Here is a 13,443-nt window from a genome sequence, read left to right as displayed (position 1 = left end):
GAAGATGTAAGAGAGAAAGTTTCAGTTTGGAAAGACTGAACAAAAGTGCAAATCACCCTAGAGAATGAAGAATACCTAAGATTCTTATTGATGTTAAATACTACAATTAGAAAAAGTATAAAACATCAGAATTTAAAAAACACTTGATTTTTCAGATTTTAACCCTAAAACTGTATTAACTTCATATAGTTTGGTGAAAGTATTCTAACTGAATACCAAATATATGCTCTATTTAATATATAGCTTATGAATTTCATTACCATGCAGTATGTTTGCTGACACAGAATGAAAGAAAAGTTGCTTAAATTAAGCATCTGTTACATTCAGCCCCAGTTTTAGTTATATATATGTCATGAATATTTTTGTGGTTTTAGAGGAAAACCTGAGTAAGTAGAAATACTGGCAAATTTTTGAAGACTGCCAAAGAAATGGTCACAAATATTTGCAAAGGACATCTACAGCTACAGTTCTTTCTGTGCTGGTGCACTCCAGTTATGGCACTAGTAGCACAGACTTGCACATTGAATAACAGTTGCCTGTCTCCTGTCCTTGTTGGTCCATGTCTGTTTTGCATGTGACAGCTTTGTTGCTCCATCTCTGCCTCATTTTTCACTTGGAGGAAGGCAGTGGCATAAAGAACCTCAGGGACATTAGAATGCTCCATAAACATGATTAGAGCATTCAGCCTCTTCATTTAAAGCAAGTACCATATTGCTCCCAACATCTGCTTTGGGCTATAATGGGGCCCTTAAGCAAACCACACCACCCTGAATGAGTAGAGCCCTGGGACATCTGTTGATTGTGCCTGCATAGTTGGCAGCTACAAACATGGCATCTCATACTTACTGTCACTCACACTCTTGTGCTGGCACTTATATGGATTCCTCTGGGAGAGAAAAGTTATCCACCTGGAGCAGATGTTCTCCAAGACAAGCCTGTGCTGTACAAACTTTATTTCTGTGAGGAGGGCTCTGAGCATTGAGGTGTGCACTTCACTGGGGCCAGCAAACTCATAGCATGGGTATATGGATTCCATGAGTGGTAATAGTGCAAAGACCACGTAAACAGCACCACTAAAATGTCAGTTTATGTTGTTTCCACACTGAAAGGTGAAACACACCACAGTTCAATTGCTTTTTACACTTGAAATTCTTTTTTTCTATTAAACATCACTTTCTCAGGAACAGTAGGGTACCTATAGCTAATTGCTCACTTGTGACAAATTAACCACTGAAAACATTGTCACATTCTTACAGTCTTACAGACTGATCAACATTCAATGGACTGATTGATGATTTCCAACATGAAACCAAGAGATACTGAAAGATGCATTAGGATTTTAGAAGATTTCTAGAGCTGTGTGTGAAATCTTGGTTATGGCACCAGCCTTGGGATGAGTCACTAACCTTTATGGCTGCAAATAAAAGGTAATTTTTAATTTCTTTAGTAGGGATATTACCTGTTGAACATCCTGCTGGAAAACACAGAGCTGCAGCCTTTGGTGTAGCCGGACTTTTCTGTGTTGCCAGATGCTTTCTAGGCGCCGCTGGTGATGCAGGACTTCATGTACTACATCCAACACCTGGTGAACAGCCTTGGAGTAGTTTGCAGTAGCAGTGAGGGATTCAGAATTCCCAGGACTCAAGGGACGCTGTAGGACATCCAGCAAGGCTTTTCCATCCTGGCTCACCTGAATGAAGAAATAGTTCTGCTTCACTGCACTGGTACTTAACTATCTGACAGCTGACAGAGAACAGCCTAGCTCATTCTTTTTCTGCTGTGTGTTTTCCTCATTTCAGTCAAAAAGGAAGAAAGAGCTCATAACATCTCTTTTTGACTTGTACTTACACATTCAGCACTTGCCTTTGCTTCCTAGTGGCCCTGCTGTGTCACTCAGCAGGAGCACAGGTACAGCACTGCTGGGGCTGCACACAGAGATCCCAGAGCTTTATTCCATTGCAACACTTGGGCACTGAAAATTCCTGACACACACTGCTTGGTGACAGGTGGCATTTGCAAGAGCGGGCCTATCTTTGTGAGGAGGTGGCATTTTAAGAAAACCACAGATGGCAGAGTCATTCATATTCTGTATAATAAGGGAGAGTCCATTTTGTAGGATTACTAAGTATGTCTATACATTGAGAAGAGTCACATTCCATTCTGCATTTCATTCAGTGGCAGAGAAAAATAAATTAGTATATGACTGATTCTTTTCTTTCTCAGGAAGAGCTCAGAGGTACCTATGGTCTCAACTTTCAATAGACTATGAAGTTTGCTGGGAAATACAAAGCCCTCTGCACACATCTAACCTTTTTGAAGAATATTAAAAGATATTTACAGATGCAGAGGCATTTGGGCATTAAAAAAAATCAGAATGCCTGGTTTTTAATGTCAGAAATTTTTTTCTGGAACATTCCTGGACCATTTTCATATTGCAGGGGCAAAATGACAGATTTAACAATAAAAACCATATTTCTGACAAAAAATGTGTGCATGCATTGATTCTCGAAAAATGGCTTTTTGAAATAACTTTTCAGTTCCAGATTACAAAATTAAAATATTTTGTTCAACAGAAATGGTAAATGAGGACACTATTGGAATCCCTCTCTTTTGCCAGCCTACTTTTTGTTTTTCCCTCCGAAACAAACTGCAGTGAAAATGACAAGTTTTCCTGAAAGGTGTATTTGTATGCAATCACAATCACCAATCTTGACAGAAATTAGGGTAATTAATGTTTTTCCTCCAGTTCAAATTTTCAATATTATCAATCAAAGCTAAAACCCATCTCCAGGACTTCCATGTCTCATTTATTCCTGTCTTATAATTTGCTTATTCAAATGTAGCACATACCCTTTTAATGCCCAAACCTGTGTCTTTTGGCAAGCTATGCCATGTCCTGGTCTGTGGTAGCACTGGGTATCTGGTGCACTTCAGAGAAACCAAGAGAACTTTTGAGATGCATACTGGCAAAAATTGGAGTAAAATCTCATCATATTTATGCCTATGTGGTGACCTTGGGAAAATTCTTGTGTTTTTTTAAATGTTCAAGGTAATTTGGAACTAGATCAGGAAATAACTCAAGAGTACAAAGGGAGTGGCTTCTCATACTCAATTTCAGTTGCTGCTGAAGATCAGCTGGAATAATTTGCACATGCTGGAGCCTTTTAGGGTCACAGAGGGAGCAACAGCAGTGGATAGTGGTGATATGATAGAAGATTTTGGGAGGAAACACTGAGGCACAGGTGTTACCTTGGCAAGATTATGGAGATGGCATTAGCTGCTAGTCAGGAAGAAGCAGCTTCCAGAGGAAGAAGATAAGGCATACTACATCCTATTTTATCTCTGGGAAGACAAGCAGCAAGTACTTAATTGCTGGGAACAGGAAACCAAGGCCATGGACACATGTAGGTGCAGATTATTAGACCAGAAACTCACTCTTTGCACTGGCTAAATCCACTGTGTAATTCACTGTGTTTCTGTTACTGGGATTTGGGCTTAGAGGTGGTTTGAATCACTCCCTGGGTGGTGTTCCAATGGTTTTAATAGAGTCTCTGCTGATTTACACTGCTACAATCACAGCAGAACTGGGATTAAAAATAAAGGTTCAAAAGTTTACCAGTAAGAGATGTGATTGCACAGAAAATATAACACACATGTTTTACTCAGGAAAACTGTCTTACAAAGTTTGTGCTGTAATTCAGACCTATTAATAGTTACCCTTCTGCATTGTCTCTTACTCCTTTCTCTTCTATGGGATGTAGGTTTTTATCTGTTGCATAGCAATTTGTTGTCTGTCTAAAAAACCTCAGAGATTACAAGTTATGATTTTTCCCTGTTGGGGATAACCTCTTGGTTATTCTCTGGACAGACAGAGATAAAACACCAGATTTGAAATCATTGTGTTGTCCTGTTAATAATCATTAATACAAATCAGAGACTATTAGAAGTGTTCTTCTGCTCTCCAACTTACATCCCTGTTCCATCACACTGGACTAAATAAATGAAAAGGAGCATAGTGACCATCAGGTAACCAGTGGCACTCAGTATTCTCAAAGATAACATAGATATTCCAGGGTTTCATATCATCTGCATCTCTGAAATTCTTCATCTTAAAAAGCTTGTTTTCCAAAACTATGACTATTTTTGCATTTCCAATCAATAGCTCAGAAGGTCTGTGCTCTCAGAGTTCCCCAATGAGCAGATCTCAGAAAGGAACAGCCTCACAATTGGAGAAGCCACATACTGTGTTCTTTCATTCATTTCCATGTTCTCCTCATAACTGCGAAAATAAATCAATAAAACTCTTTCCATGTGAATCTTTTTAAATTTTTCAAGGAGACAAGCAAAACAACCCAAGTTAGTCACATCACTTCACTTGTATCTTATTTACAACATATTTTTAAGTATTGCAAGTCTTAAGCTGAATGGACACGCACCTCATGACTTGCAATCCCAGTAAGGTGTAAGTACCAGTGCTGCATTTGTCAAAGCAAACTGCTGCTGGACTCTGGGAAAGTTTAGTTCATCACCTGACACAAAACACACACACACTCCTATCACCAGTTGATATTCCTGGCTTTGTGGTAGGAAAAGAATGGGCAGAATGTAAATGCTTCTGAAAGAAGTTATGTAACCTTGGGTGAACCAAAAGATAGATTTTGTTGTGCTAGTGGAAACATCCCATGGCTGCTCTATACAAAGATAAGGAATAAGTGAAAATCTGCAGATATCCTTTATAGTGGGCCAGGAAGACCTCCAGAGCCTTGGAAGTGACAAGACTAATGGTGCCATCTGTGAAACAAGCACAAGTTTGCACTAGGGAAAAAAAATGGGGTTTGGAGAAAATCTATCATTCCTCCATAATGACCAGAGCAAGGCATGAGCAAGTGGGATATATATATATATATATATATATATATATATATATATATATATATATCCTGTCCTGGAGTCTCCACTTGGTAATTAATTAAGTATAGCAGACACTACTATAGTCCTCCAGTCCAGCTTGGAAAACCTTGCAAGGAGCAAAATCCCTTCACAGCCAGAGAGACACTCCAGTACAGCACAGTCCAGGGAAACTGATTTTTGTCAGTAGCTTTTACTTTATGCTGTAGCCTGAATGGGGAAAAAAGCAAGTAAAGAACTTCATGTGGGTTTTTTTGAAAAAATTCCAGAGAATTTGTCTCAGCATTCTTGGCATCCTCTTTTAAAGGAAAAAAGCACATACCCTATTTAGGTTGGAGCTATTTTACAACAATACATACAAATACATCTCAGATGCTGCTTAGAGACAGGATTTACTGTATATGATAGTTTTAGCTCAGCAGTTGGACTCAGGATTTTAAGGGTCTTTTCCAGCCTAAATGATTCTAGAATCTATCTAAAGCAAAATCTTTTGAGCATTTGTTGCAATTAGGACTTTACATCTCTTTGATTTGCACATTGAAGGAGAAAGCCTTGGCATCCTTTGAGCCATTAGCATACCTGTGCTAGAGCCAGGGCTCATCCACAGAAGGAAAGCAAAAGGAGTAAAGGTGCTGGTGGCAAAAAGGGGTCCCCAGTTCAGCACAGACAGCAAAATGGCTCTTATTTGGGGTGCCAACACTGGTTCTAGATTTTCTTTATGGTTTCAGATTGTCCTTTGGTTCTTCCCTCACAAACAAATTGCTGGGAAATCATGTATTACAGCCTGGGATTAGGTCTGCCTCTATCTTTGAAAGAACTTCAGGAATGGAAAGGAAATCCTACTTCATTTAGAAAAGCTAAACTCCTGAATGCAGCCACGTGTCTGTTATCACTTAGCAGATACTCACATTTGCTCTGGGAAGCACATACCTCTGTGTAGGCCTGTGTCACTTGCTCGTAGAGGGTCTGGTGATGGTGGATGGCCAGTTCCAGGTCTTGCATTTCTGAGGGGAGGCCTCCATCACTGCACATTTTGCACCAGGCATCCACACCTGAAAGGAACTGAAACAATTCCAGGAACAATGAGCAACAGTGACAAAAAACAACCTCATCAACATTAGAAAACTTTGCAGAGTGCCACACATGACTGCAGCAATGACTGAGAAGAACACAGAAGTTACAAAGGAGTCCTTTTGGGCATCTTGGAAAGGCACGTTCCTGTCACCTCCTTAGTACTCGAAGGACGCCTAGATCCAAAGGAATGTTTTCTGTTTCTTCTGGATTAAAAATAATGCTTATTTAAGCAGATTCAGCAAGCACCCATTCTAAAAGCCTTTGCACACCATCAGGGAGGCTACAACACTGCATTCCAAAAAGGGAGGATGAAACATGTCCAGAAAAAAAAACACCAGTGTGAAGCATAAAAAGGGCACAGTGACAGCTCCAGCTGCATTTGGCACTATCTGTCTGTCTGTCTTCCCTCATTTACCTGTCCTTAAAACTACTCACATGAGGAACAGAAAACTCCCATTTAAAACCACTGCTGACATTTATTTCAGTGAAAGACAAACAGTCTGCATTCAAGGAGCTCCCATCCCAGGTCCAGCTCTGTGGGGTTACTATTAGAATGCCAAGGCTTTAAGGCCCTGTGTCACACGTGCTTCTGGCCCAGGTCAGCAGTGATCAGATACCATTGCCATATGATGGCTGCTAAACAGCCAGCACAAAATGAGCTGCTGGTCTCAGTCCAATTCCTGGTGGGCAGATGTCCATGAAGAGGGAGGAAAAAAAAAAGCATTGCCATTGCAATTGATATGGTTTAGCACCTTGGGTGGAAGCCTTAACAGCCAGCCAGAAACTGAACACTTTGGGGTGCAAAAAAATATTTTTCTACTCTAACGGCCTCCGGAGCAGTGCTGATGCACTTTGGCAGAACAAACTGAGGAAGCTCTCCTGGATGCTGCCTATTCTGTAAAAGAAAAGAGGAATTTAGTCTTTAAGACTCCCACCCTGTTTTTCTTTTAAGCAGGGCTTGCTTCAATGACACAACTCATATATTCATATGTTATCCATACGAGCTGCCTAATGCCACCTCATTATTTCTCATTAATGCTTTGTCTTTTTCCATCTTTTTGTTAAACCAGCCTGCTACACCTTGGGCTATTTATAAAAAAGAACAGCTAATTATATAACAGATGTAGTGCCCTGTAGGATGAATGCATAACACCATAAAAGCACCCCAGGATCAGAGCTTTGTCACCTCCTGAAGTGTTCACCTGTGGCTTGTTAGTTAAACACTCACTCACAGCATGAAGGGCTGTGAGATTCAAAGCAAAGAATTCCAATTCAACCCTGTCTCTGGCATCAGCATCCTTTTTTATTGGTAATGTAAAGCTATTCACCATGCTGCTGTGTAATCAAGGCTATAAAGTGTTTGCACTGTAAACACTTCTGTGCACAAAGATTTGGTGACAAAAGATGAATTCCTAAGAGTTCATGTCTACAAAGTACAAACCTACCAGTGACGACTGTGCTTTCTAGAAAGCTAGAGGCAAGGATGGCAGGCTCTCCTGCACTGGTTTGACTTATGATCTGTTGAATCTGTTCAGATGAAATCCCCAAACATCCCTGCATAAAGCTGAAGTCATCACATTTTGTGCCAAAGTAGTGGAATTCACATAATTTCTGATGCAGTTTAAGAGCACAGAGCTGGGATCAATCCCTTTTGAGGCTGTTCCATGAACCTCTTGGTCGAAACAGTGAACAAAAGACCTTTACACCTCAGAGACGAGTGCTCCTGCAGATGGAATCACACTGTTATGGTTCTTATGAAAACTGCTGAACTCTACCCATTTCAGTAAAAGCTCTTACAGTCCTGTTACTCATCTATTGTCACATCTCCAGACTGTGATTTGCACAGTACGTGGGAGAAGTCTTAAGAAGATCCCCTGCACACGTCCACCTTGCTGTTCTGCATCTATCTTTTGTATATAGACATTTAACAATTACTTTGTTAATTTTGCTTCCACCCCTAGCAAGAGCAGTTGACATAATCTGTTTTAAAAAATTTAAAGGGATGCAGCCAGTCAGTGTTTGATATTCTGAAACAGTGCAGAGTGGTCTGTGCTGTGTTTGCGGAGTCATGCAGGAAGAGCAAATAGAGTTTTTTTAGGGATTTTTGCAAAATGTTAGTTCAGACCATAGTGCTATTGATTTGGACATTTTGAAAAGAGCAGCATTGTTAATTTTTATTATTTGTCACACATTGTGATAGACAAAAAATTATTTAAATGTAACCCTTCATGCTAGAAGTAAATTCTTATTACAACACAAAATCACCATTTGACTGAGTTGCAAAAACTTGCATTTAAAATTGTAAATTACTAACTGTTAGTTTGGAACAGGAGTCATTACCATCTACTAGAACTCAATACCATTTAATTGAAATGCTTAAATTCGTAATTAGTTTATTGACTAGAATGTCTCCTATTGGGAACATAAAAACCCTTAAATATGATTTGAAATGACAGGCTAAAATAATTGTCCATGCTTTACAAGGATTTAAGAAAGATTAGGAAGAATGTCTCTCAAAAAATAAAGAAGTCCCTACAGTACCTTTTTGTCTCTGATCCAATCCAAAAGCATCTTTAAAATATGACCTACACTCAACCTGAGTTGCAAATGCTGCATGCAAATTCTAACAGGTAATAAAGGATTCTCAGACTTCTTACTAATTTTCCTCAGGGACTGTTCTGCTGTACCAGGTGGTTGCTCCAAAACACAGCTCAGATATTTTGTACTCTGCATTTCTCTATCTTTTTTGCCCAGGCCTTGCTCACTGTTTGCCTCTGTGTGGAAGCTGCAGGATAAACTAGGGTGGTTTTCCAGGACCCAGAAAATTTAAAACAAAATTCTAGTGTGCTTTCATGTCAGAATGGCTGTGGGGAAAGATAGGAAGACATCCATGAAGCCACTTTCCTCAGTGACTCTTAATACCTCTTGCTACCCTGAATTTTTCGATTTTTTGTCTCAAGCTACTTGTATTTTTCCTGATGCTGTTTCTGGAATTTCCCTTTATATTTTGGTCTTAGCCCTGCATCTTATCAATATTAACTGGCTTTTCTTCTTTTCTCTCTTCTCTTCTCTTCTTTCTCTTCTCTTCTTCCTTGCCTCATACAGGGGAGTTGAAGATATGCTTAGAGAGATCCAGGCAGAGCTGAGAGATGAGAACAGTAATCTTCCTGGTTGGGCAATAAAGTAATATGAAACAAATGGTCAGGGGTCACTTTTCTGAGAATCAACATAAATGTCTAGTGTGTGCACTTAACACCTACTACCTTAAACAGTAATTCTGCTCATGATCTTCTGAGGGTAGACTCTGACCCAGAATTAATTAGTTGAGATCTCCTGGCTAATTCAAAACATTAATTTGTTCATTCTGAGAGGACCTGTAGAGTGAACATCTTATGAACACTTTAGCCCATTCAAAGATTACATCCAAAATGGGGAGGACACCTGTGTGGGTGCTTCCCCCATCTGGTGGTTGGTGAGCAGGAAGCTCATCTGGAGTAAATCAGCAAGGTCTCTTGAAATCTCAGTGAGATAAGACATGTTGTCCTACATCCTCCTGACACTTTGAATAGCTTCAGACATACATAAACCTAGAGAAGCAGATTCTCTTTTGCTCTAGAATATCTCCATGTTAGCATGAGAAAAGGAGGGGAAATTTTTAAAAAGAAGGAAAAAAAAATAAATAGGAAAGAAGGAAAACCCACCAAAGAATGGAGAGTTTTGTAGCAGGTGGAATGATAGGATATTTGGGAAACACCTGCACTGAATCTGCTGAGTGGTACCTTGACCTGGACAAAGTGGTTGTTTTGAGTGCAGGCTACTGGCTTTTGATCAGAGACTTGTGTTGAAGACTGCCTAGCTGGAGGCTAGGTTTGTCTTGTTTTCTTTCTTTTCTTCTATTTTTTCCTTTTCTTTGCTGTTTCCTTGATGATGGTTTAGTGTGTACTAGTTGCACTTAAAAATTTAAGAAGGACAAGTATGTGCACACACACTAAAAAAAAAAAAAAGGAAAATAAATAAAGCATCCAGGAATCAATTCAGCTGAGTCCCATTCATACACGCCACATGTATCTGCAATAAAAGCCAGGAAAGCACTGTGATTCTGAGGCACATGAAGACAGATGTGAGGTTCAATTCCCAGCAGGGTTGACTTAGCCTTTCATCCTTCCAAACCAGACAAATTGCATTCTGTGCAGTTTTCTGTGTGGGGTCTTTAGGAACAGACCTTGAAAAAAGAAGTTTCTTCCTGCTCAGCTTGCATATTATAGATATTTCATAAATCTCTGTCCCCAGCCAACAGCTCCCTTGCAGGCTGGGGTGTGCCAGAGGCTGAAAGATTATGGTCCTAGAAGACTGGCTTCCTGTTGGCATCACAGAGACCTTCAATCAATAGGAAGGAATGAACAAAGAGACTGCAGCAGCTTATTGCACTGGAGAAGAAATGACAATCTGCACCAGAGATACGTGTGAGGGAAGCAGGGATACACTCTGGGAGAAATGGCTCCATCTGCAACAAGATTACCCTTACTGAGAGAACAAAGGGAGCAAAAATAGATTTGATCTGCAACAGAGGAAATAGTGGGTTTATCTGTATCTTTGCTTCACAATAAAGCCCTATTTGACAGTAAGCCCTACTTATTGTAAAATAATGAAGCCCTGATTTGAGTTTAAAAAAAAACCCTGGCTGATGCCAACTAATAAAGAGTCACATTTGGAATGAATATTTGATAGACAACAGACTTAGTTACAGACCAAATCTCAAACACCTCACTATTTATACTATACAGAGGTTAAATGACCAAATTATTAGCTCAAGTCATTGGTTTATGCCAGAGTTACTAAGGCAGGGATGAAATTTTAGTCCTGGCAAATGGACACAGCAACACCCACATTTCTTTTCTGTAGCTGAGTTCACAGGTTTCACTTCAGCATTTCTCTTCCACTGAATTTTCTCTTCCTGCAAGTGAGGAGCAACTGCTGGCACAATTAGCAGTCTGTTAATAATGAGAGATTGGCTCTTGTCAGACAGCACAAACTTCAATTTGTTGGGAAGAGTTGCCAGGCAGGTCAGTATAGTTTTCTGGTTTTGCCTTTCATGTTGCACAATACCTCAGCAGCTCCTCAGAAATAGCAAACAAGACTGACACTTCAGAAAAATAGGGGGTCACTCATGGAAAAAAAAAAACAAAACAAAACAAAAAAACCCCCAAAAAAACATGAAGTGGTAAAAACTACCCCAAACATAACCAAGCAAAGAACTATCTAATTAATTAATAAACCCTAACATTTTCATTGTGTCTACAGACTGCATATATATCCTTTCTCTGATTTTTCTTTATGAATATATGATGATTGACCAATTATTAACATGAAGACTACACCTAATCACTACAGTGCCCATTGTAAGGAGATGAAAGTTTTTGAACTGGGCATCTTCTTACATTATCAGTCCCATCAAAGGCACTGAGTGTGCTTACATGAGTAAGTGCCCAGTAGGGTGAGTAATTGCTCTATGCTATTGCCTGTTGTCAATAAGAAACATGGAATAAAGAAAAATCCATTGTAATTCTACAGTCAGAAACAAACAATGAGGAAAATCTTTACTCTTTAAGATAACCTTTTCTACACATATATTCTGGCTTAACAGTTTCCATCTTAGCTTTTACAATTTTGCCTTCAGATGCTTCAAGTATGGGTTATTTTATACATATCAAGCACACCCACTCAGTAACTTTGATATTAACTACTTGGAAAAACAAGCACACAACAACACTGAAGAGAGCCCCAAAGCAGTGTTTGTAACTGGAAAATGAATGTAATCAACATATCATCGATGTTGAAGCATCATCTTTAGGTGAACCTGGCTTAGATACAAAAAAAAGCTCAAGGTTTATTCAATGACATTTTAAATCTTTATTCTAGCTATGAACTATTGAACTGTTTTAGTAGTTGTTAAAGACACAAGAGTTCAGGAGTATGGAAAATTTTCTTTCATGTTCACAGCTGTCTCTGAAATCTCTGTTCAGTGAGGTTTAACGAAGTCTGGGGCTATGGAGAGCACTGTAAGTGTTAGAATGAATTCCATAATATGCCTTAACAATAATATTTGGTTTCTAGAAATTGCCTGCTGGTCTCCACCTTTGTCATGTGTGTAATATTCCTCTGCACATAGCACATATACATGAGTGCAGATACTGTTTTCCTGACCATAATAATCCTGAATTTATTCACAGCACTAATGAAATATTATAAATAAAACAGCTTGTTACTGCACCAGTGTACTTCAGTTATGATCAGATTCTTTCTCATTACTAAAGTGAAAACATAATTTCTTACCCACCAGAGACACGGGCCATTTTTAGGGTGGAAATACTACTGTTTGTTTTTGGGACACTGAGCCCCCAAGAACAAAGCTCTCAGCCTCGCTGCACTTTTTTGAGTTTTTGCACATAAGCCAAAAATCATCAAGCAGTAACTGCAGCATCACCTCTACTGAAGTAGCACGGGACCATTCTGCCTTTCCCCAAAGCAGCTCACCTGTTCAGCTTTCTGGTGGAAGACAGCAGACATGGCTAAGATGGTGCTGCGCTCATCCAGAGCTGCAGCAAAACTCTTCCACTCTTGATCCAGCTGGCTGGATATTTGTTTGATTTGCTGGGAAGCATAGTGGCCTGCCTCGGAGAGCCTTGACGCCACAGACATGATTCGGTTGATGTTGACATAGGCATTCTGAAAATTAGAAAGCACACATAAGTAAAGAGAAGGAAGAACTGTGACCACCCTCTGCATTCATTGCACATTCCAAACACCATCAACTGGAGTAAAGCCAAGCAGTTCAGTGAGAGCAATCAACCACCTGCTTCAATATGCGTGAATAGCAGGCATTCTACCTTCCACTCTAAAAACACATCCCTCTGGATTCTTTCTGTACATCTATGTCATTATCTAACACTGCTATCTCCCCCTCTCTCCTTGAATTTATTTATGTAAAACTAATTTGCCATACTTCCGCAATTCACTCACCTGCTAGGGTTGCACTCATTGCTTCTATATTATTCCTGATATTTTTGTTGCATTAATTCATATTTCTGGATGCTCTATCCACATATCATAAGTAAAAGGTTTGCTTTATGCCCTTTGAGAACTGTCTGATAATCCTTTATAGACATGTAGTGTCAACAAATGGAAAAGTCTTACCAAATTTAAAAGATCTCATAAGTCTATCCTATAGAAATGTAAGTGTTTCCATAGAAATGTCTATTACATTATGGTGTTCAGTTAAAATGTTATCTTTTCTGCAGGCTATTTTAAGCTATTCTCCAGCAGAGATATTATTCAACTCTATTCTGCATTTAGAAGGATTCAAAAGCCTCTAAAAGGGTAATATTTTCTGTTCTTTCCTAAGAATTTTCCATTATTGTTTTTATTCAGCCTTGAAAAAGTGCAAGAATACTTTTTTCTCAA

The 13,443-nt window shown here is 39.3% G+C and overlaps 1 protein-coding gene across 1 annotated transcript in view; it reads right to left on the bottom strand.

The window, feature by feature from the left end:
- LOC128790931 (kalirin-like) overlaps positions 1–13,443 on the bottom strand; it is a 406,721-nt gene that overhangs the window by 170,444 nt on the left and 222,834 nt on the right. The window contains exons 7-9 of the mRNA XM_053948138.1: positions 12,517–12,708; positions 5,839–5,970; positions 1,460–1,690 (exon numbers count right to left, since the gene is read on the bottom strand). Coding sequence (XP_053804113.1) covers positions 1,460–1,690; positions 5,839–5,970; positions 12,517–12,708 — 555 coding nt within the window. The remainder of the gene's footprint in view (positions 1–1,459; positions 1,691–5,838; positions 5,971–12,516; positions 12,709–13,443) is intronic.

Source organism: Vidua chalybeata, chromosome 7 (genome assembly GCF_026979565.1).
Source record: "Vidua chalybeata isolate OUT-0048 chromosome 7, bVidCha1 merged haplotype, whole genome shotgun sequence".
Lineage (NCBI taxonomy): Eukaryota > Metazoa > Chordata > Aves > Passeriformes > Viduidae > Vidua > Vidua chalybeata.
This window is presented reverse-complemented; position numbering and strand designations above follow the sequence as displayed.